The sequence below is a fragment of the Choristoneura fumiferana genome, chromosome 22, assembly GCF_025370935.1.
Source record: "Choristoneura fumiferana chromosome 22, NRCan_CFum_1, whole genome shotgun sequence".
NCBI lineage: Eukaryota > Metazoa > Arthropoda > Insecta > Lepidoptera > Tortricidae > Choristoneura > Choristoneura fumiferana.
The window spans coordinates 13584792-13608753 of NC_133493.1; the positions used below are offsets into that span (position 1 = coordinate 13584792).

Genomic DNA, 23962 nt, shown 5'->3' on the forward strand with positions numbered 1-23962 from the left:
TTATGTCCCAAATGGGTTTGGAAATTACTGAAATAGCCTATTTATAATATCGTGGAAAAATTATATTTCTGAATGGAAATTTCCAGTTATTCAATTTTGTATATAATGCCAATTTTTTGAATTATAATCAAGGGATATTATCCTCAGTATTAACTAAAAAAAACTTCATCAGACCAAGGAAAAACTCATGAGTAAGATGTTTAAAAGCCAAATCGAATTCAAAACTTCTAGTTGTAAAAGCACAGGAAATAAAAATCCGAACAATAACAATTAATATAAAACTTTATTCCCACAATCTTTCACAAATTATAACAATCATAACTTTACTTGGTATCAACAAACCAATATTGTCATTTATTTACAATATGTCCTGAAATCTGATACAAAATCTCATTCAACACCAATTTCATGATTTATTTCTTAAACATTGACATCTTCATTTTCTTGTTCAGTCTTCATTTACAACTCAGTCTTCTGACTCTTCAATTTCCTGAATGCTGTGATAGCATTCAGAACGTCCTCAGCGAAGACTTTGGGGAGTTCAAAGGCGAGGAAGTGACCGCCATCTTCAAGGGGGTTAGCATGGACCAGGTTCTTGAACTTCATCCTGAGCTGTCTTGGTGACTGATAGGAAATCTCATTCTTAGCTTGGACGACCCAAGTGGGAACAGGTGTTGGAATTCTGTGAACAAAAAGAACAATAGATGACGTACTATTGAAAAATCATATACTAGGTGGGTAGCAGGAACTGTGCAATTTTTAAAGATAAACTCTTCTTTTTTACCCGACTTCCCGAAGGAGGGTTGCGTTTTTCGAGCGTATGTATGTAAGTATGTATGTATGTATGTGGGTATGTATGTCCATTTCTTTGGTCCTCGCTGCAGCCTAAACGGCTAGACGGATTTTAACATATGAGGTATCATTGGATTCGTCATAACTAACTGTTGGAGTGACATAGTCTATATAATATTTCAATATGGCGTCTGCGAAAAAAAATATGGCGGAGGAATAAAAAAAAAATTGTGTATTGTATGTAACAATATGAGTATAAAATGAAAGCTAATAATTAGCCTATTCTAAATATATATGGGTTATAAAACTTTTAATCTACCGTTTTCACATAAATATCAAAAAAATCCAAAAACCCGACTGCCAAAACTAAAAGGAAGAAAAGAAGCCTAGTGTTCGAGAACTCTGTTAAGTAGCTAATTTAAAGTTCAACAGTCGGGACCCATTTAAATCGTGACGCTCAAAAACTCTTAGTAATGGGTCCCGACTGTTGAACTTTAAATTAGCTACTTAACAGAGTTCTCGACCACTAGGCTTATTTTCTTCCTTTTAGTTTTGGCAGTCGGGTTTTTGATTTTTTTTTTAATTATATCATTATTTTATCTTATACAATGAAAGATATAAATATACTTCGCCAAACTGCAAAACATCCTATGCCCCTTCCAGGGTCTTAATCTGTCTTCACACCAAATTTTATCACAATTGACTCAGCAGTTTAAAAATGAAGCGGTAACAGATAACATATAGATACAGAATACAGGTAGAGTTACTTTCGCATTCATAATATTATTAAGTTCCCCGCACTAGGCCTGCGTGGGAACTAAGGCCCAAGCCCTCTAATTCTGAGAAGAGGCCTGTGGCTTGCAATAGGACGTCTAAAGGCTCTAATGATGATTTATTTATATTTATTTATTTATTCCAACAAAAAATTACAGCATTACAGTTAGACACCAATGCGCTGTAAAATTCAAATTATACAAAACAAAAAGACCTAAATCACATACAAAAAAAAACTAATTAGGGATTTTTGAACGTCGTCTTCGTCGCTACCCTAAAACGACGGAACACCACCCCCTCCGGCCAGAACTCGGAGCGCAGGAACATCTGCTGGTGCTTGGCAGGTAGGTACTTGGATGATGATGATGATGATGAATATTAGTTAGGAATGAACTATATTTATTAAAATTTTACGATTTGCTGCATTTACTTACTCTGCCAACTGTAATCCAAAGTATCTCTTATTGAAAGTTTCAGAATACAGTCTCACTGAGGTAGTAAAAGAGTTGGTAGACCAATAGCACATGAGGTTGTCTAGTAGCTGATCTCTGGTCCAGTGCTTAGCCAATCCACCGTCGAGTTCATTTTTATACTCGGGCTTAGTCCAGGTAGAGAACTTCTCCAAAATATAAGCGAGAAGACCAACAGGCGAATCGGCAACGGCAACACCTGATGAAGAAAAATTAATATTTCACACTGCTAAACATAATTTAATAATTAAAATTCAACGATGATTGCGTAAAGTAATTTTTTTCAATTTTTTTTTATTCGACTGGATGCTAACGAGCTAGTGCGTCTCCTGATGGTAACAGATCACCACCGCCCATAAACATCTGCAACACCATGGGTATTGTAGACGCGTTGCCAACCTAGAGGCCTAAGATGGGATACCTCACTTGCCAGTAATTTCACCGGCTGTCTTACTCTCCACGCCGAAACACAACAGTGCAAGCACTGCTGCTTCACGGCAGGATTAGCGAGCAAGATCTAATAATATTTTAATTTAAGTTTTGTGAATTTAATCTTGTGTTGTGTCATGCCTCAAGGACCTGTTCCATGCCCTACTTTTTACCTAACTTACATAAATGATGTACCTAAACTTTCGACAACCGAAGAACTTTCTCTTCAATTTATTTTGTAAAAGAAATTAAAGAAGTGATACTTACCAACAGTATCAGGCTTAGTAGACTGGATGTGCATATAACCGCTCTCTTCCACCAAGTAGCTAAAGACCTTGGTGATAGGGTACATGCGGTCAGCCAAGTGAGACTCTACTACGAAGGACGGGAAGTAGTTTCCGATAACGTTCAGAAGGTTGGCAGCGTTGGACATCACAAAACCAAGGTTGGTGTGGAAGCCAAGAACTTCCTGGAAAAAATACCGTTTAGAATCAATTAAGACTTGGTGTAAAGAAGTTAGCTCGTCACACAACTGGAGTGACTTTAAGAAAGTTGCAATCTTGTAAGTGCAAGTCTCATCAAGATTTACTCTTAAGTATTGAATGAATGAAGGAACAAAAACAGAAGCCGAATGCACAGGGCTTAAAAACCTATGAAAAATATCCTTTGTGTATTGAAAATGAAAATGAAAAAAATATTTATTAATCGATGTGTCCTTAAAATTAAACAGTTTTTTCTTTAAATGAATGTTTCCTTATCTCTAATATGCATATTCAGAGCACCGGGCTACCAGTGATGAGATAACTTTGGAGCCCGCACTAGACATGCCTGTATTGCGGGGACCAATAATATTTATACCATATAATATTATTTTGGCAATTCCGAGATCTACTGGGGATATTTCATATTTTTGCCAATATAAGTAACGACAGTAACGTTGCATACTGACTCCAGCAGCATAATCCTCTTCTTTGATCTATCTTCTATTCTATATAAATGTATTTTTTTTAAAATGATGGCTTTATTAAGAAAATATTAAGGAAATACAAAATATCCATAGGACTAAAACTATTAAGTACTAAATTAAAACAACTAAAACTAAAACTTTACTTAATTAAAAAAGAGAGGTGGGCCTCTTGGCATGGTGCCCATCACGCAGGCAGCATTCCCGCGTTGAGCTGCGATTGAGATTCTTTGCGCGAGAAAGCTGCCGGCGCGAGGGTTGCCTGTTGTCTCCCTTAACCTATTGCTGAGCTCCCTGTGTAGCTCCAGCGCACCCTTACCCCAAGGACCTAGAGTCTCGACGCCGTAAGCAAAGAAATGATATTGGGCGCCGAGACAGCTATATTTTGTGACCTTGAGGCATTCCCGGGCGTCTGCCGCCGCCCCGCACATTTGGTAGTTGCTGGTAGGTAGGACGCCGCCAGGGTATCTGTACAGGTAGCGTCCCACACCAGCGCACTGAATTTAAGAAATGTATGTTTGCGCACCATTTGAAAACGGCTACGCCTGTTTGGTTAACTCTCTATTTTGTTGCGTTTTAAAATGTTTTATGCAAAAGTAAAAAAAAAACTGTACGGAACCAAGGCGGGCAGCTGTTTTAGTTTTCAATAAAACGAAGTTACTTACATTAGGGAACAGAGTAACCAAGTCAGCACCGATGACGCCACCCCAATCACCGCCTTCGACGTAGTACTTCTTGAAGCCCAGCCGTTGCATCAGGTTCCTCATGACTATTGCCACTTCAGAAGCTCCCAGGCCAGGGCGGACGGCAGCCTAAAAAACAAATCATGTTTTAATACAATACAATACAAACATTCTTTATTCGATAATCTCATCTGCATCATAAATCAGTACAATAAGTAACATAGTCACAATAAAAAAGGCAGGGTAGACTTAATAGGTAGGCTTAGGATTAGGTTTAATTAGGCTTAGGGATATTTTGCTAAAATCTCTAATATGACAGTCTCTCTCTATTGTAACGTGATGAAAAGGTAGAATTTCATTGTTTGTGTGTTTGCTTGTAGTGAATAATCTCTGAAATCAAATTTGTTGATCAAGTTACGACTAATATTAATCGCATTTTCATTATAAGGACTTTTGAGCACCGCATTAAAAAATTTCATCTATAACCTAACTAACAAAAAGTTGGAAAGCCCCCGAGTTTGTCACTTCAAAGTTCAATATCTCAAAAACGGCTGAACCGATTTTGATGAAACATGTCTAAAACCATTGCTAGAAAACCTGATTTCAAATAAAAACAACCGCATTTAAATCGGTCCGCCCGTTTATGAGATACGGTGCCACAGACAGACAGTGTGTCTACACATAGCGGTCAAACTTATAACACCCCTTTTTGCGTAGGGGGTTAAAAACTAACGTCGCGTATAAACTTACATCAGAAAACCCGTATCCTGGAAGACTAGGGACGATGGCCTCGATAGCAAAGTTCCGGTCTTTGCTGACAGCTGTCAAGAGTGGCAGCGTCTCGTAGAACTCGCGGACGGAGCCAGGCCAGCCATGCAAGAACAGTACAGGGACCACTTCCACTCCAGCGGGGACCTGGTTACGAAAGTATTTTACTTGATGAGACGAAAGATTGATTGATACCATTGCTGAGCATAAAGTTACTTATTGAGAGGGGTTTGGATGTAGTTCCAACGTGATCACATTACAGATGAGGCCCGAAAGTGGACTTACGTAAGCTGGTGATGATGATGATGATCATGAAGATGTACATAAGTACACAAAATTGTAAGTATCCAGTTTTGACAATGATGTTATAGATATTATTACGAATATTTCGTGTCTCTATCCTCTGAACAAAGACCGAAATCCTCATCCTTCATCATCATTCCTTCTCAGGAACGTTTTAACATTGTAAATTATTTGATTAGAAGAATATACACAAATAAAAAAAAATGCATGTTCCGAAGCAGGTATTAAATCATAAAGCCCAATTCGTAGCGACCGGATGGCCAAGTGGTAAGAGAACCTGACTACGAAGCTTGAGGTCCCAGGTTCAATTCCCAGCCGGGGGGGCGGCTTGCCGTGGAATTATGCTGAGTGGGGGGGACCTGTTTAGCGTCATGTATGTCTTGTATTAGTTAGTTTATTTATTCATTCAATACATCATTACATTATAATTTACGTATTTGTTCTATGTTTGTTTTTATGGCGTTAAATAAATGTATTTTCTTTCTTTCTTTTATATTTATATGAATAATACGAATGTTTGTTCTCGGGTCTTGGATGCTTAATATGTTTTTTTTTTATTCTATAACTGTTTTTTTATTATAATTATGATTAATGTTTTATTTTTGTATATGATTATGTTATTGCTATTATGTGTTTTTATGTGTATCGAATATATATGTATTTAAGTATATATTTATCTATATAAGTATGATTGGTTATTTGGAGTCTTTTTGTATTTTTTATTTCAACTCCAAATTTGTTACTTTTACGGGTATCCCGGCGGGTATCCGGGCTATATAAGTATGTTTATCCGTTGCCTAGTACCCATAGTACAAGCTTTGCTTAGTTTGGGACTAGGATAATTGTTATCGAAAATACAAACTGAAATATAGATGCACAAAAAAACCAGAAAAATAAGACCAGCGCTGGGAATCGAACCCAGGTCCTCGGCATTCCGTGCCGTGTGCTATATCGCTACACCACCGCTGGACAACGATACAGACACTTATTTTTCTGGTTTTTCTGTGCATCTATATTTCAGTTTGTATTTTCGATATTATATAGGTTTTACGGGACGATCGTAAAAGTAACAAAAATTTTGGAATTGAAATAAAAAAATACAAAAAGATTCCAAAAAACCAATCTTAGGATAATTGGTGTCAAGTGTCCCATGATATTTATTTATTTAATTTAAATCGCGAGCGGAGCGGAGTCATTAATGACATAGTTTAACGTACAACGATCGGCTGCCTGAAAGTACTTACACCGTAACTCTATGAAGTTGGTCGATGTAACTAAAACTAAATCATTAATGAGTCCGCTCAGCTCGCGGTGTAAACTGGGCTTTAATCAATAATTATTTCGTTAGTTCTGTGGCGTTTGATATGAGACTTTGTACAGTTGAACTAACTGACTCATGCACGAGGATAGAACCTTTTAATAATCAATTCCACAGTGATTTCCTCGATAAAACTATGCAATGTCAATACGACATTAGTAGCACAAAGGTTCCTCCCTGGTAAATGTTTCAATTTGTTCGACTGTAGGTTTGTTGGCAACACCACATTAAATGTCTAGCCTCTTGGATTCAACATGGCGAACTAATGTGTCGTGTCAAATTGTGCTCTTACATTTTATAATTAAATCTTTACTGCTGCAAAAAAGGACTTTCACTGAACAGAAGAAAGGAATACAGTCCACTACTAAAGAACTAACAATTCTTCAAGGTTAGATATACCCCAACACGTTCTATTAAGCTTTGTCCAGAGGACAGAGACTCCTTATATATCACAATCATCTTTGTTACATAACTGACCTCAGGCTTCACTCTGATGAAGTGAATATCCAGCCCTTGGATATTGGTCTTGAACTGCGGGTACTTATTGAAGAACTTTTCTCGCTCTTGGAAGTTATATTTCTCCGCCCAGTACTGCACCCAGCTATCTAGCTGGTTAGTGTTGAACCCGTACTGGAATCCGATGTTCTCCAACGGCGGGGTCCACTTACGGTGGTTCTTGAGACGCTCTTTAAGGTCATTCACCATCTGATAAAGAGGTTAATGGTTGGAATATATGGTATTTAAACGACAATTATTAAAATCAATTGTAAATATATTTTTGTACATAGTTAAATGTTAAATGTTAACAAATAAAAATAACCTTAAATCAATTAATTAATTATTAAATGGTCTTCTTATGACTAGATTAACTGGAAGAGTCCCTTGTTAAGCATAAGCTCGCTTTTGTCCTCTCTGTGTATCTGTATTTTTATTTTTCCTTTTCGTATGCTTCCTCTTCCAAAGGCAGCGCATCGCGGGGTATTGTGCAGTCTTCTGCATATCTAATATCAGCCACAAAGGAGCTTGCGAAAATATTTGACACGTCCTAACGGCCCGAGAAATAGAGTCGAATCAGATATTAATGCAAGCTTTTTTGTGTCAGATTTTGGCGCTTGTGAATATACCGAAGATTGGCCGCGTTTGCCCGCTGTTCAATCTATGAGCGAAGAAAGTGACTGGTCTAAAGTCAGCAGAGATGTTGATTAGTTTTCTGTTTTAACTACATTCCAACTTTCAGCGAGCAATGAAGAGAGCTATGCTGGGGAATTTTCTACGGGATCGAATCAGAAATGAGGAGATACTTAGAAAAACGAGGGTCACCGACATAGCCAAGCCAATTAGCTCTTTGAAGTGATCATATTGCATGGAGAACAGATGGCCGTTGAAGCGGAGAAGTTCTCGAATGGAGACTGCGGATCGGCAAGCGCAGAGTAGGAGTCCACCACGGGATGGTCGGATGAGCTGGTTAAAGCCGCGGGTTCACGGTGGATGCAGGCAGCTTCTTACCGAAGCAACTGAGGGTTTATAGGGGAACCCTATGTCCAACAGTGGCCGTCCTACGGCTGATACCTATGATGATGATACTTTTGTCTTACCGGAGCGCTGAACTGCACTTTAAAGTTTCTGACACTGATGTCCTGCTTTGCTTTGAGCTCATTGGGTCCCCACCAAGCATTGTAGTCGAATTCGGGAAGAGGGGGCGGGCTCTTGAGGAACAGCACGTAGAGGACGTACAAGAAAGGCAGCGATACTGTCGCTAGCGCGCCGAAGCAGAGCAGACGGGCCATCTGAAACATTAGCATTATCTAGATGAATCATCATCATCATCTCAGCCTATGTCCCACTGATGGGCACAGATCTCCAGAATGAATGAGAGGGCCCAGTGCGAAGGAACTTCACACACATCATTAAATTGCTTCAGAGGATAGTGCAGGTGTCCTCGCGATGTTTTCTTCCACTGTAAAGCTCGTGATAAATTTAAATTGCGCCATGATTTCGAAAAACTCAGAGTTTCGAGCCCGGGTTTGAACCTACAATACGAGTAAACAAATGCAATACACAATGAGGTTGTGCTAGCGGACCGGATTGGATTGTTCAGTAGATTTTTAATTGGTTCTTATTAATTTTTTAATGGTTTTTATTTATTATTTTTTAAGGCCGAAATAAAATATTTTTAATTTTTAATTTTATAGCAATTTTCACTTAAACTATTACCACAAGAAACTTTTTTGATCGTGTAATCTACCGAGACCTTTTTTTCTAACAAACTTGGAATCACATTCGCCACTTCTTTCTATCACACTGTTTAGGATAAGGGTAAAAAGAGACGTTGAATGCGCATCGCGAGTGCTGAGCGCGATAGTACACATTGGGACTTTATCACATGCGCTCTACAAAAAGTCAAAAGTGGTGACGTTTACGGCACATCACTGCGATTCCACACTGTCTGCGTATTGCAGCGGTGTGGAGGGCATGCGATACCAACGGTGCGTATACGATGCGTCACTGCGATTCCGTACCGTCAGCGTTTTTTAAGCACCGGTGTGGCCGCTCCTTAAGACTTCATAGTAATAAGTTTTAAAGACAGGATGTTCAGTACATTAAATGAACGGGCTTGGCCGCTTAACTACAGAATGGTTGAGACTCACGATTTGTTTGTTTATTGATGAAAATTCTGTAGGTATAGTTAGTACATGGGCAACCGAGTTTTGCTCGGAATTTCTTTTGTTAAATCGTGTTTTTTTAAAGAATACTTTACAATTTCTCGGGATAAAAACTATACTATCTCCTTCCCCGGGACTAAACTATCTGTATCCAGGATTTTATCTAAATCGGTTCAGCTGTTTAGGCGTGAAAAGGTAACAAACAGCGTCACAAACTTTGCCAAGTGTTTATTATTTAGTGGGATAACGATAACTAGCAAAGTGACTAGGAAAATTTTAAGCTTGCAGAACCGGTCGAATGACTTCTTTACCCAACAAATGTAAAGCCAAGCTTATGCCTATCACCTTCGCCATTATCATTTCGGTGCACACAATGACAGTTCGTATTTATAATCCAAATTTCGCTAACACACAAGTATTTTTATAAAATTACGTAACAATTTAACGATAAACAACTAGAAAATGAAGGAGATAACGCTATCTAGAATTGGGTGCGATTTGGTGCGTGTTTTTTTACACTTTATCAATTAAGTTATGGTCTTTCGCTGACGTGGCCGTTTTGTTAATACCTGGGCTCAATTGTATAATGAATTACAAGCAAATAGTATTAGTGAATTTCAATACAAAATCTTTAATCCTATTACTATTAGCTTGTAATTTATTTTGCAAATGGATCCCTGAATCATAAAATACCTGGCGGCCTTCTGGGCACCTTACCACCTGGCAGTGATTTTGGGCAACTTTATTATTTATAATTTTAGTTTGTATGTAGTTTTAGTTGCCTTTATTTTGTTTTATATTATACAGGCATTGTGAAGTTTTAATTTATAATAATAATAATAAATAAATATTTAAAGTACCTGGAATTAAAGACAATCATTTAAGCGTTAAATAAACATCCGCACTTTATGTGAAGTGGACTCTAGATTTTTTTTTACAACTTTTGCCACGTACTTACGCGTTACATAAATTAGTACCCGAGCGACCGAGCTTTGCTCGGACTAAAATTCGCAAGCGTTTTCCCAGAGATCAGCTAGATCGAAGGTATTAGATTATATACCTATGTAAAAATACAGCTTTCTAGCAATAAAAATCACTAAGCTAAGCCGCGGTCGGACTGGGGATAAACTAATAAGTTTGCCCCAAAAAAAGGCTTTTCTGGGCCTTGCCTTGGGACAGTTACTAGTTATTTGTGTCACAAGGGAGCAATATGGTGTATTTACGGCGAGGGCTTACATTGAATCCAGAATGTAGCGAAGAGTTCTACAATAGAATCCTGAGCGTAGCGAGGTAGAATCCTGAGCGTAATGATAATTTGCTCCCGAGTGGCTCATACAACTTTTCACACCGAGCATTAAGAAACTTGAAAAAAATATATCTAAATATCATTAAAGAACAACCAGCATAGAAAATGGCGTGTTTTACAATTATCAACTTCCAAAAATTGCATGTGTAATAAAACACTTAGAAAAGCCTAGAACAAAAAAGTTGCACTTTGCTGCCTCTCGTCAGGGAGCAAAAGTTACTTTTCTGAAGGAGAGGTGTGAAAGTGTGTCTGTAGACGTCCACTGTTGAACATAGTCTTCCATGATAGACTTCAACTTCTGAATTCTCGGTTTTCTTCGTATGTAATTTTCTTTTCAATAGTAACATTAACAAAAGTGTTTCTTCGTCGGAATCCATTTTCACATTGACCAAATTCAGAACGCTACGTGTATTCTCTTTGGCGCTGATGTTTCAACTGATGCTGTTGAAATGCGGTGGATTGCGTTGCGCTCTGTCCGTCGCAGTGACGTTGTGCGAGCGCTGACAAAACGCTGACGTTCGACAAACGCCATGTGCCGCGTCGATGCTGCGTGGGCGTTAACGAGACGCTGAAGTTCGAAAGACGCCACTGACGTCACGGCGCCGCAACGTGAACGTTGCGTTGACGCTACGCGAGCGTTTACTAGACGACGACGCTCAAAAGGCGCTAAAGTGCCCGCGCCCTAAGCTTATAATTAGCTTGAAGTTATGAAGGAATTTTACAGTATAATATCCCGTAGAGAAACCCCGAGCACAGCGCTCTCGATCTCGACACTTTGCCGGGTAACTCTGAGCCTATATACAAATACAAATACAAATACAAATAGTTTATTTCCAAAAATATTAAAGACACAGAATACATTAAGCATAAAGCGAAGGAGTATTATTGTCGATTATATTCTGTACGAACAATTTATTCTGTTCACTGCGTGTGGTCTGTAGACCTTGACTTCTGCCGGTACTAAAAAGCCGGCCGGCGGGCGACCGAGTCATTAAAATTACGTCAAATATAACATTTGTGTTAGGTCGGCCATTCTCATTTTATCGTGCACCTGTCTAATTACCGTACCGCTTTTTTACGCACTAGTGACACGGTAATTAGACCTGAGTGCACAGATAAATGTAAATGGCAGCCGTCCTTTTTCTAGATGTGCACTCAGTTGCAGTGTCGTGTCGCTTTTGCATGACAAAAAAGCGTTTTGGTAATTTTAGACAGGTGGATGAAAAAATGAGAACGCGATCGAGACGTATTTTGTAACCGAAAACTTACACTACGGTACTGAAACCGGTTTCTGTTACCGAAATTTAATTCGAGAACTAATTATTTTCAAAGTAAACATTTCCTCAGGGTAAAAGCTAGTAGACTCTGTAAATCAAGAGAATAATGTAGCTTTATTTTTATATAAGTTCACCCGCGGCTTTTCACACGTAAAGCATTAGATGCAGTGATTGAATTGAAAATTCCCATGGCAGTTCCCAAAAAATATATCGTGGTCTTCAGTGAAGTTGCACTAATAATAACTGTGCAAAATTTCATGACCAATCCGTTAGAAATATAGGGATAAATAGTAGCCTATGTGTTGTTCTAGAAGTCCTCTTCTTCATCTTCATACCTAAATTCGTTCAGTCGTCCAGCAGTTTTAGCGTGAAAGATTTACAAAAAAACACACTCACAAACAAAGAATTATTATTGAATTTACATCATAGTTTGTCCTTTGTTTATTTATCATCTAATTCTATTTACCTATGTTGGCGAAATAAATGAATTCGAATTTGATTTTTTAGAGTTACAGTTACAGGTTTGACATTAGTTATCGGCAAAATAACTTGGCACAACTCTTCCTAAGTAATATAATAAGTTTTTTTTGTCGTGACCGAGTAACAGATTAACACAAAACACACGCGTCAATTTTAGTTGAATTAATATGGACACGTCACTAAACTTCCATTTAAAACGATACAGATCTGTTGAATAATTCCCGTATCTTGTCGAATAAGTTCCAATTATATTGCTTTCTCGATTAGGTTCAGTAAACTTCAGTAAGCTAGTTGAGATAGAAAGATAAATAAGAACATTCTCGACGAAATATTATAGCAAAACATTACATTTTCACTACCTACATCTGTACTAGGTATTATCACTGAACTCATACCTTGATAAACGCGTGCGTACACGGCCCGGAATGGTTTCTGACTGACAAATAACGTTATATAACGCTATCTGATCCGACGCCGAAGGCAAACTATCAACTGAGGGTCCACGCGTCCCGTGGACTGATATAACGACCATAATCAAGTGTCATCATGATTGTATTCTAAAAAGTAAACCAGTAACGACATGTAGTAGTTTCGGTTGTGATTTTGTGTTTAAAAATGACTCAAATCTGACTTAAAGTATAAATATAATATATATGACATAAAGTATATATTTAGCTTATATATATATACTGTGCTATTAGGATCATAATTTGCTAGGGTATGTAAGTTTGTCATAAGAACGATTTACGAATTTTCATTTCTCATACACAAATATCAGAATTTCAATCTGTCGAAATATTGAGCACGTATAAAAACAATATGCATAGGTATAAACAAATTGCCGAATTTCTCAAATCATATTATTCAATTATCATAATTGTCTTATGCATATTAAAGAACTGTATTATAGTCATGCAGCATATTTAATCAAAGTTCATTTTCACAATTTTTATACAAACATCGAGAATAATGATCGAAAAGTATAAAGTACCTGGCAAAATCCAACAGCAAAGATCATTTGTGAAGCAATTTTATCCGGGCTGCTATAAAAAAAATACCTAACATCGAAGGCTAAGGCTTAGCCTTTTGAACCTAACCTATCCGACTAGCTTCTGCTGCTCTGAACCGTCTTGATCGCTCGCTTCGCTCGCTGGCACAAATCAAATGTTCTTTTTTTCATTTGGCACGAATGATGTTATACCGTCTAATCATTATTCCAAATGTTGTTATAGATTTTAATAATTATAATGATTAACCGAATATTCAAAATGAAATTATTGATTATAACCATTACAGCAGTTGTTGTTATGACTAATGAATGTTATATATTATTTAAAGCTTAAGCTCGGCAATAATATGAAATCCACTTTTATGCTAAACTAGGTGTTCCCGCGGCTTCGCCCCCGTTGTATTTTCTCTGAATTTTCTGCCATAAAAACCTTCTCCTGATAAATAACAAAGACAACAAAAAAGAATTAGCGAAATCGGTCCAGTCGTTCCCGAGTTTTGCGCTTACTAGTCGTAGCTTGAACGTGGTAAAATGAAATTATGCTAAAAGTTTGTATGACGATTGAACGGCACCCATTTGTTAACATCACGATGACATGATGACATTTATTTCTCCATCATTTAAATCAGTCAGCAGATGTTCTTGCACTCCGACTTCCGGCCGGAGCTTGAGAGGTTAAACCAGGAAAGGACAACACATTTGTCAAAATTGAATTACTTACTTACAAATAAAATTATAATTTTGTTTTCATTTTACATCAAGTATTATCAAGTCATATACGCTGCCGAAGATCGTGCCAAATGCAGAGCGATTCTCCGGAAAATGATTCGTGGAGGTCACGGCCCTCAGCAATGAGGACTACGACACAAGGGGGGGAATTATCAAGTCAGTTAATATTTTTGCTATATGCGAAATACCGATTTAGGGTTTTAATCAAACGTCGCCTAGGACACTGCAATAGCAAAGCTGGCTTTTTAAATAAATGCTCAATTGTATTGAAAGAACAATACATTCTAGCACAGGACCCAAGTGAAACTGTGAAAATATTAAGTACAGGCACCTGCATAATATAAGAAGAAAGAAAGAAAGAAAGAAATATCTGCCACAGCTGAGCGCAAATATCTGACAAGTTACGTCTTATGAGATATTTACGTACGCTTTGTTATGTTATATGTTCGTGAACTGAAACAATGAGGGCTATCGTTTTTTGTCTTTCTAGATGGCGCCACTGTTGCGTGAGGTTTAAAAGTGTGGCTTTCAAAGTCTGTTATTACGGGCGTGAAAACAAAGTTTAGATTAAAATCATATTTAATACACCTTAAAACTACCTATACCATAAAAATATCGAGCAACCACAGTGTTGCGTAGTCCCGTTTTGTTCGGAAAAAAGGGAGGAGAAAAGTTCCCGAAAGACAAAACTGTCTCAAAACACAGACATTCATTGCTCCGTAACGCATAATTGCCATGATTAATTTCAGGTAATGCAAAATATTCACAAAATTATTCTAATTATAAAACTGTGAGATTTGACATTTCGGAGACCTCACGCTACACTAGCGCCTCTAGCGGCAAATTCATACGTGATAGCCCTCATTAGGCTCACCTGGAACCTTATGATAGCTACGTTTATGCAAGGAATGCGTGTTCAAGCAGTTCCTCCACCTCCACACTGTAAGAACACACACAAATCATACAAACCCACCACCACACTACACTGACGCGCTTCGAATTCACCCAGAGCTCATCTTCAGAGCTGTGCTGCAGCAACACAACCGTTCACCATGCTACCTGATGTTAGACACAATGTGTTATTAGTTACTAAGAGCTGGAAACATACCACGCTGAGTTATAGGATTACAAGTTCATGTATATCATATCAGTTTACACCAAGAGATATTATGGGTGCTTCAGGGGTGCACCATGATATAACTGAACTTGTATCATCTAACACATTATTTACTCATATTAGACATTTTAATAGGTACAACTCACGGGTTTTTCGCGATTTTCTTCGAACTTACAATATTTACCGAAAAACAATAAATGCACGTTTATAGAATATATTTTTATGAATAAAAAAAAGTGCTTCGGTAAATGCTAGCCCCCTTGGCTCACAAACCAGTTTTTTTTATCTTGTTTTCGCTCTCCTGTAAAATGACGACTTTGCACTTGTATCACTTATCACATCACAGGAGGCACAGAGTTTAACATCACATATTCGTGCTGATGACTCTACCTACCATTTACAACTATTAAGTAATCTGTGCTTTTACTGCAACAATGTGTCCAAGAGCTTGGCATCACGCAGCGCCTATCGAATCGACCGTAACAATACGGTATTTGACTATTTTGTATTATGTTTTATAAATTAAAACTACACAATGCCTGTTATCGAATAGAAAAACAATTTTTAAGCTACCTTTACAAATAACAAAGTTATAAAGGTTTGAAATTCAAGATTAGACAGAAAAAGACATACTGGCATGTGACGTCACACGCCAGTACCGCCATACTTGCTGCATAGAGAAAAGCGTTTGAGAAAGAGACAGGTATATAGATTTTTCAAAAAACCACTATAAATCCAATTTTCAACCGATTTAAATTTTCTCTTCGCTATACACTATCTGTATATCAATATTTTCATATTAATATTAAGATATGGCAAAATCAGGAGTTGTCAAATACCGTATTGCGTACCTATACTCCAGGACCTACTTTGGACATGTCTCCAAACGCAATGGTGACTCCGTAGAACAGCTTGTGCAGGCTTTTTTTTCCTTTTAAATTGCTGTCCTGTAAAATCTTATATGTACTCGTATAGATATTGGCTCAGTACACTTAGAGGAGTTAACTTGTGGTATCAAAGTAGCAGCTCAAGATAAAAGGTTAAAGAGGGACAGTTATCACATATATAAAAAAACACTGTATAATCGACAAATAGTATAATAGTCACATTGTATAACACTTACAATTCATATATTTTTTCAGACCAGAAACGTAAAGCTCAATACCGACAACCAATGACGACCGGATGGCCAAGTGTTAGAGAACCTGACTACGAAGCTTAAGGACCCGGGTTCGAATCCCGGCCGGGGCAGATATTTGTATGAATAATACGAATGTTTGCTCTCGGGTCTTGGATGTGTAATATGTATTTATCTTTATAAGTATGTTAATCCGTTGCCTAGTGTCCATGTACAAGCTTTGCTTAGTTTGGGACTAGGTCAATTGGTGTTAAGTGTCCCATGTTATTTATTTATTTAATAATTATAAACTACATTTTCGCCTAAAATAATATTACTTATTGTTTATCATTTCCATTTGTCTAAAATTAAACGAGGGGTACAGTCGACTGAGCTTCGCTGATTTTGAGTTTGCGCCATGACTCGATACTTATATCACTAATCAAACTCAAACTGAAAATATTTTTCAAAATAAAAAATACTATTACAATTAAAATGTTATAAATATTGTTTAATATAGAGTAACATATGTAGATAAAAATAAAAATTAGAACCCACGACCAAACTACATAATAGCATGTACAGTCAGCATCAAAAGTAGCTGGTTACTTTTTTACTCTGTCACATTAAAACACTTGTCAATCTTGTATGGCGCTAAGTACGTGGGTGTAAAACGACAAAGTACAAAAGTAACCAGCTACTCTTGGCATTTACACTACTATTAGTGTAAGCAGAAATCTAATTCGAGGGTTATTCGAGGGCCGTGTTGCGCGACACGACGCGGTGACCGTCTAAAATGGTCTCCCCGGAAGACCAGCGCTGGCTCCACCAAAGGAGTCCGCATTTTATGCTGAGGCGGGACCATTTCGGGCACATAAAAATAAGTTTTTTTTTTATTATTTTCATTTTTTTGTATTTTGTATTCTCATATTATTTTATTTCACTTTATTATTATTATGTTTTTGTTCTGTATCTATTATTTATATGTGTGTGTCCCGAATAAATCTTTTCATTTTCATTTTAATAAAAATCTGAACGTAGGCACAGAGTACATATACATATAAACGTAGGTGTTAACCACTCTATATCGCTTAGACGCAAGCCACACAGAAGAGACGTGGGACGAGGGCGCGTCGCAGTCGCAGCGCCCCTTCAATCAGTTTTCACCATCCATTAATTAGCGTTAACCGACGGTTAAATGTGATGCCGTCTCCGTCTATTCGAACAAAACAAATAGAGACGGCATCACACCTAACCGCCAGTTAACACAAATCAATGGATGGTGAAACAGCCCCTAAATGTATAGAAACGTCGCGCGCGATCCAAAGTAGACAGAAGAGACGAGGCGGAGACGGAGACGCCCTCGCCCTGTGTCCGCAAGGTCCGCGACGCGCCCCCGTCCCACGTCTCTTCCGTGTGGCTTGCGCTTTAGGTTTTCCCCACATCTGTTGACGCGGAATTGGCTTAAGCCTACCAAAAAACGCTTTATGTCCACGCAATAAGAGCGAAAAAGTCATCGTCCCGGCGGTAAACGTGGTTTCGCTTCGGCCGAGCCGATCGACGTCTTTTTCGCTCTTATTGCATGGACATAAAGAGTTCTTTGAACGGCTAAAGCTGATTCTGCGTTGAAAGGTTTAGGGACACCCTTATTTATTAATCTCTCGATGTGACCTACCCTCCACTATCTTAATGGGTACAGAAAAATAAGACCATCACTGGGAATCGAACCCAGGTCCTCGGTAATCCGTACCGCGTGCTGGGTTCGATTCCCAGTGATGGTCTTATTTTTCTGTTTTTTCTGTGCATCTATATTTCAGTTTGTATTTTCAATTTAGGTTTTACGGGATGACCGTAAAAGTATAAATTTGAAATTGAAATAAATAATACAAAAAGATTCCATAAAACCAATCTTAAATATCATGGGACCGTGTGCAATGGTGTCGGGTTAGAATTACACCTCTCCATTTCTTCCGTGGATGTCGTAAGAGGCGACAGGCTAGGTTAAGGTATACCGTAGGCGACAGGCTAGCAACCTGTCACTATTGTACCGTTTTTGTCAAACTTAAAACCTAAAATTGCTAAAAGTGGCCCCGAAGCGGTAACGTGTCGTGTGCTCTGCCTACCCTATTTAGGAATACAGGCGTGATGTTGGTGTGTTGTGTGTGGACACTTGACACCAATTGACCTAGTCCCAAACTAAACAAAGCTTGTACTATGGATACTAGGCAACGGATAAACATGCTTAAATAGATAAAACATTCGTATTATTCATACAAATATCTGGCCCGGCCGGGAATCGAACCCGGGACCTCAAGCTTCGTGGTCAGGTTCTCTAACCACTTGGCCATCCAGTCGTCATATACATACGATGCCGAAATTCAAAAGAAAAAGGTTATTCACTACACCTACAATAGACAATTAGGTATTCCTCACCCAAACCAGTTACGCACTTTTTCTTGGAAATACCGCTTGAACTGCTGGTACTCATACCTGTTTAAGATCTTTTCTTGTTCTTTATAGTTGTATTTCTCCAATTTCTTTGAGTAACTATGCACTAGCAACCCTTCCGTTTTCGGCGTGGGAGGGAGCCTTTGTTTATTTTTTCTTACATCTGGATCTGGCTTCTGTACCACAAAAATGGCAAGTGTTAGAAATTGGCAAATTAATAAACTTAATCATACAATTATATTATTGCTAAAAATGCCAAAATCGCCATAGGTGTGCCTATACAATTTGAGATTTGCCCTCGACTTCCCTAGGATCCCATCATCAGATCTTGACTTGGTGACAATGGGACTACCTCAGAAGAGTAGTCTTTCGAATAAAAAAAGATTATTGAAAATCTGTCCACAATTGACTGAGTAATCGGTGAGCATTACATGAAAAAAATACAAGCGTTAGAACGTAGAAGCTCCTCCTTTTTTGAAGTCGGTAAAAAGTGTCAAATATGTGGAACTAATGTTCACCCGGCGCTTCACATACGTTAACCATTGATCCAGCAATTAAATTGGAATCCCGGAATTTTCGTAATTCCCGTATGATAGGAATTCCCAAAAAATATAATTGTCTTTTCATTCATATTGCCATCATCACAGCCCTTTCTTGATAATTATTTATGAGTTTCATAACCTTCAGGATCGCTGTACAATTCGCCGCACCTAATATAGGATAAGTTCGCATTTGCACAATATACATGTGTCTCAAAGTTTGTAAATTGTATTTCTTCTTTTCTTTTATACAATAAAGAGTTAACATACATACCCTCGTTATAAATTCTTTACTGGAATCCGATTCTTTTCGTTCCACTATAGAGGGCCTAAAACGGGACATAGAGGAATACATCGTACGAGGGGAAGGGGGAATCTCCACTATTATAGAGGGCGTAGAGGGAGAAGTTGGAGGAAGAGAAATGGGAGGGGGGAAAACAAGGTTCTTCAGGAACTCCACGTAAATAGCGTATATGATAAGCAGCCAAATTATCGCTAGAACACCAAAATGGAGTAGACGGCCCATCTGTAAAGTTGAGAACGCGCCGTACAAAATACGGCAAAATAAGTCAAAATAATTGTCTGATGAAAAAAAATAACGCTCTATGTAAAGATCTAGATTTGAACTTTTTAAGAGTTATTAAATCGAGCTATTTGGGTTTGCCCACACCTAGGGGTATCAATAAGTTTGGATAGTTATCGGCATTAGTGAGCGATAGAGAATATGAGTAGATTTGTATGAGTTAGACTACAACTAGCCTGTGGAATGGCAGCGCCATATTTAAAATTTACTGTCAAGCGGCGCGGCCATTTTGAAAAAATCTTTCTTGACTGCAGTGACACCTACGAATTAAATTCGCGAATTCGCGAATTTTATTAAAAATATCACCAAAAAAAAAACTACTTTAATTTTATAGATAAGCCTTACAGTGATAGTTTAGCATAAAATGGCATATCTAATTAAATAACAATGAATGACCTTCAATTTCTGTGAACTTTATTATTCATTATCAAATATCTGATAACCAAATTTTTCTCAGTCATGTATTAAATAACTATAATTACAAAATAAAACAATTACCTGTAGGAAACACTGATTTATTTCGTAAAATATTAATTTATTTACGAAACAAAGCCCTTTTATAGTCTTTCAATATCAAATAATAGTATAATACGAGGTTTCCAAAAAATACCAGCGCACGGCAGCGGCCACACAGTGAAACTTGAGTAAACGATAAGAACGAAATTTCTTCCGTAATGTTGCCGCGGCCGTTAATAAATGCCATCCTTGTCTATTTATGAACGCATTCTGCAAGAATAAGCAAGCGAGATATAGGTCTACCAGTTTATATTTGTTAGTGAAATACGTCACCCGCCAACGACCGGGAGCCGGTCGCTTGCCACTCAAGGGTTTTTGACAGCGTGCCGGGAGACGGTCGCCTGCCAAACAAGGGTGTGCCGGGACCCGGACGCTTGCCACTCCAAGGGCTAGTATTTTTTGTTGGAAATAATTAATTCACAATTATTGACAAAAACAAAAGAATCTTGATTAAGATAAAAAACCGGCCAAAAGCGTGTCAGACACGCCCAAAATAGGGTTCCGTAGCCATTACGAAAAAATTAAGTAATATTTTTCTAAGGATTTCGTATTTTATACGGAATCTTCCAAGTTTAGGCATATTTTATACCTTAGGCTGCTATTGAAGAGTAAAACTACTAATAATTCTTAAGCAAACTTAGCCGTTATAGTTTTCCTTGAAAGTTTGATATACTTAAGTACTACCATTCTGATTTTTTTCAAAATTTTCCACCCACTGTTTTTGAATTTAGAGAGGGGGGGGGACGCTCGATTTTAATGAAAATTTGCAATTTAAAGTTGAATATTTCGCAAACAAAATCACTGAATCGAAAAATTGTCTTAGCGAACCCCTAATGGTTTTAAAAGACTTATCCAAAAATATCACACCTTAAAGGGTTAGATGAGAAAAAAAAACTCACCCCCACTTTACGTCTATTTATATTGTACCATTTTATATTGTATATTTTTTATTGTACCATTTTGTCGGCATAGTTAACATAATATATCCGTGCAAAATTACAGCTTTCTATCATTGATAGTCCCTGAGCAATGCCGCGGACGGGAAGACAGACAGACAGACATGGCGAAACTATAAGAGTTCCGTTTTTGCCATTTTGGCACCGGAACCCTAAAACGTGACATATAAAAGAGCCCTTCGCGAACCACTTAGGTGCAGAATACTTAAATGCTTTAATTTTGACTTACAGAATAAATATTTTAATTTCGAATAAACTAATCTTTTTTTTAATTATTTATTTGACTGGATGGCAAACGAGCAAGTGAGTCTCCTGATGGTAAGAGATCACCACCGCCCATAAACATCTGCAACATCAGGGGTATTGCAGACGCGTTGCCAACCTAGAGGCCTAAGATGGGATACCTCACGTGCCAGTAATTTCACCGGCTGTTTTACTCTCCACGCCGAAACACAACAGTGCAAGCACTGCTGCTTCACGGCAGGAGTAGCGAGCAAGATGGTGGTAGCAATCCGGGCGGACCTTGCACAAGGTCCTACCACCTGCAAATCAAGCTTTTCATGACAAATCTACTTACGATTTTCTTGATGCACTGAAATTTAATTTACACCAGCTGCGTTTGCGCCATATGCCAAAGATCAGAGAGAGAAGGTAACTTCGTCTTGTCTCGGATGCAAAATGACAATCTTCCAGCATGTGACAGAGGTCAGCTGATACGATTGAAGCTACAGAACATTTCTTAAAACCAGGGTGGACATCCTTTGACCCATTATTTACCCCTATTAATTCCCCGACAATAAAACAAATACCTACACCAAGACACACAAACACACGCACACACATGCACGTACGGACGGACATAGTCGCAAACTGTCGAATTTTTTTTTTTAAATAGCCTGCTACATAATTATCCCACTGCTGGGCAAAGGCCTTCCCTTTCTTCCGCCACTCTTCTCTATCCTGGGCATGCACCTACCAATCTTGGGTCTGCTTTGCTCCTTTAACCATCGCTCGGACGGAACCCATTCGGGAATGGTTCGTGCCGATGCCGATCTGTCCGAATGCATTCTAAATTACTTAGTAGGATTTTATAACAATTATTAATATTCGTGGCAGGAAGCCGTGGTGGCCTAGTGGTTTGACCTATCGCCTCTCAAGCAGAGGGTCGTGGGTTCAAACCCCGGCTCGCACCTCTGAGTTTTTTGAAATTCATGTGCGGAATTACATTTGAAATTTACCACGAGCTTTGCGGTGAAGGAAAACATCGTGAGGAAACCTGCACTAACCTGCGAAGCAATTCAATGGTGCGTGTGAAGTTCCCAATCCGGACTGGGCCCGCGTGGGAACTATGGCCCAAGCCCTCTTGTTCTGAGAGGAGGCTGTGCCTAGCAGTGGGACGTATATAGGCTGGGATGGGGATTAATATTCGTAAAACTAAAATAAATCTTAAGCGATACCCAAAATAAGCTTCTTTCCCCCTAAATATGACCAAAATACTTGTATTGGCGTCCGAAAAAATATTGTTTACATAATAAAAGTACTCCTAGATGACCCCTGTACAAATAATCCTATCAAAAACACAAATGTGAAATGAAAGCCAAGTTCAAATTTAAGAATGTGCGTCGTTGTTGATTTCGCCGACAAAAGAATTAAGATCTATGTAGGCGCCTTGTCATTTTCCTTGGGATGTAATGCAAGTTCAAGACTTCACTTGGCCAGTTTTTACCAATAAACCAAATTTTTGAAAATATAAATATAATAATATACTCTATACGTAAAACCTAGCCAAGTAAAATCATCAAATCGCATTACATCTCAAGCAAAATAACTTGGCGCATCTAAGTCGATCTCAATTCTTTTGTCGGCAAAGTTAACAACGACGCATATTTTTAATATTGAACTTGGCTCTCTTTACATATTTATGTTTTTGATGGGATATCATTGCTCTTTGTTCAGAAATTAATCGTGTTTATCATAAATAGGTATATTGTTATTTGTAAATTATTCTATTTTGCTACGTTTACGCTGCCGCTGTATAGTTGTTCAGAATGAAACGGAAACTGTACATATGTATATGTATATCTCTCTCTCTCTCTCTCTCTCTCTCTCTCTCTCTCTCTCTCTCTCACTCACCGGCTTCCAAACCGATTGCGTTGCTGCGAACGAGCTCCTTAGTTTATTTTTTTTAATTTGCAAAAAAACAGTTTTTTCGTTTGAAAAAGTGGATTTTAATTGAACCAGCCTCCGAAGAAAACAAAATGACATAGTTTTTTGTTCGTGCTATTTTCTATACTTTGTTGAACCTTTCGCGGGTCAAACGACATAAAGGGCTGTTAAAACGGTATAGTGCTAGCTCTATCTTTTGTTGATTTCGAAACTTAAATTCATGTTTGCAATTAGACTTCGGAGATTTATTGTTAAAAACAAACATAATAAAACATAATTAAACTATAGATAGAAAATTTGGCCTAAATCGCCGTCAATGGGTAAGGTGCCCAGAAGGCTGGCCGTATTTTCTCGTTGTATAGCGATACTTATACTAATACTTTGCAATTATAAATTAGATAGACGCTTAATGTGTTAATTGAAAAATATTACAAATCGTAAAAAAAACCTTTTCTTTATCATGTGTTCGTAGCCACACAATTATCCAGCTGGATGCCAAATTTCAACTTGCTAAGTCATCTGGACTGGAAGTGGCTTAGGTTTTGATGTCAGGTC

The 23962-nt window shown here is 38.0% G+C and overlaps 1 protein-coding gene and 2 long non-coding RNA genes across 3 annotated transcripts in view; 1 reads left to right on the forward strand and 2 right to left on the reverse strand.

Moving 5' to 3' along the window:
• The window catches only part of LOC141440537 (uncharacterized), a 304669-nt gene extending 282766 nt beyond the window's left edge, over positions 1 to 21903 (forward strand). Inside the window, exon 3 of the long non-coding RNA XR_012452715.1 lies at positions 21893 to 21903. This is a non-coding gene — a long non-coding RNA (uncharacterized lncRNA). The remainder of the gene's footprint in view (positions 1 to 21892) is intronic.
• Positions 265 to 12732, reverse strand: LOC141440528 (juvenile hormone epoxide hydrolase-like). The gene is made up of 8 exons (XM_074105074.1): positions 12623 to 12732; positions 8097 to 8288; positions 6979 to 7206; positions 4863 to 5027; positions 4095 to 4241; positions 2733 to 2934; positions 2001 to 2235; positions 265 to 682 (listed from the first exon to the last, which is right to left on the reverse strand). Exons 2-8 carry the CDS (start codon positions 8286 to 8288, stop codon positions 460 to 462), a joined length of 1392 nt encoding a protein of 463 aa, XP_073961175.1. The 5' UTR covers positions 12623 to 12732; the 3' UTR covers positions 265 to 459.
• On the reverse strand, positions 18124 to 21927 carry LOC141440538 (uncharacterized). Its single transcript, XR_012452716.1, has 3 exons — positions 21819 to 21927; positions 19461 to 19712; positions 18124 to 18823 (listed from the first exon to the last, which is right to left on the reverse strand). It is a non-coding gene; the product is annotated as an uncharacterized lncRNA (long non-coding RNA).
• Between the last annotated feature and the right edge of the window lie 2035 nt (positions 21928 to 23962).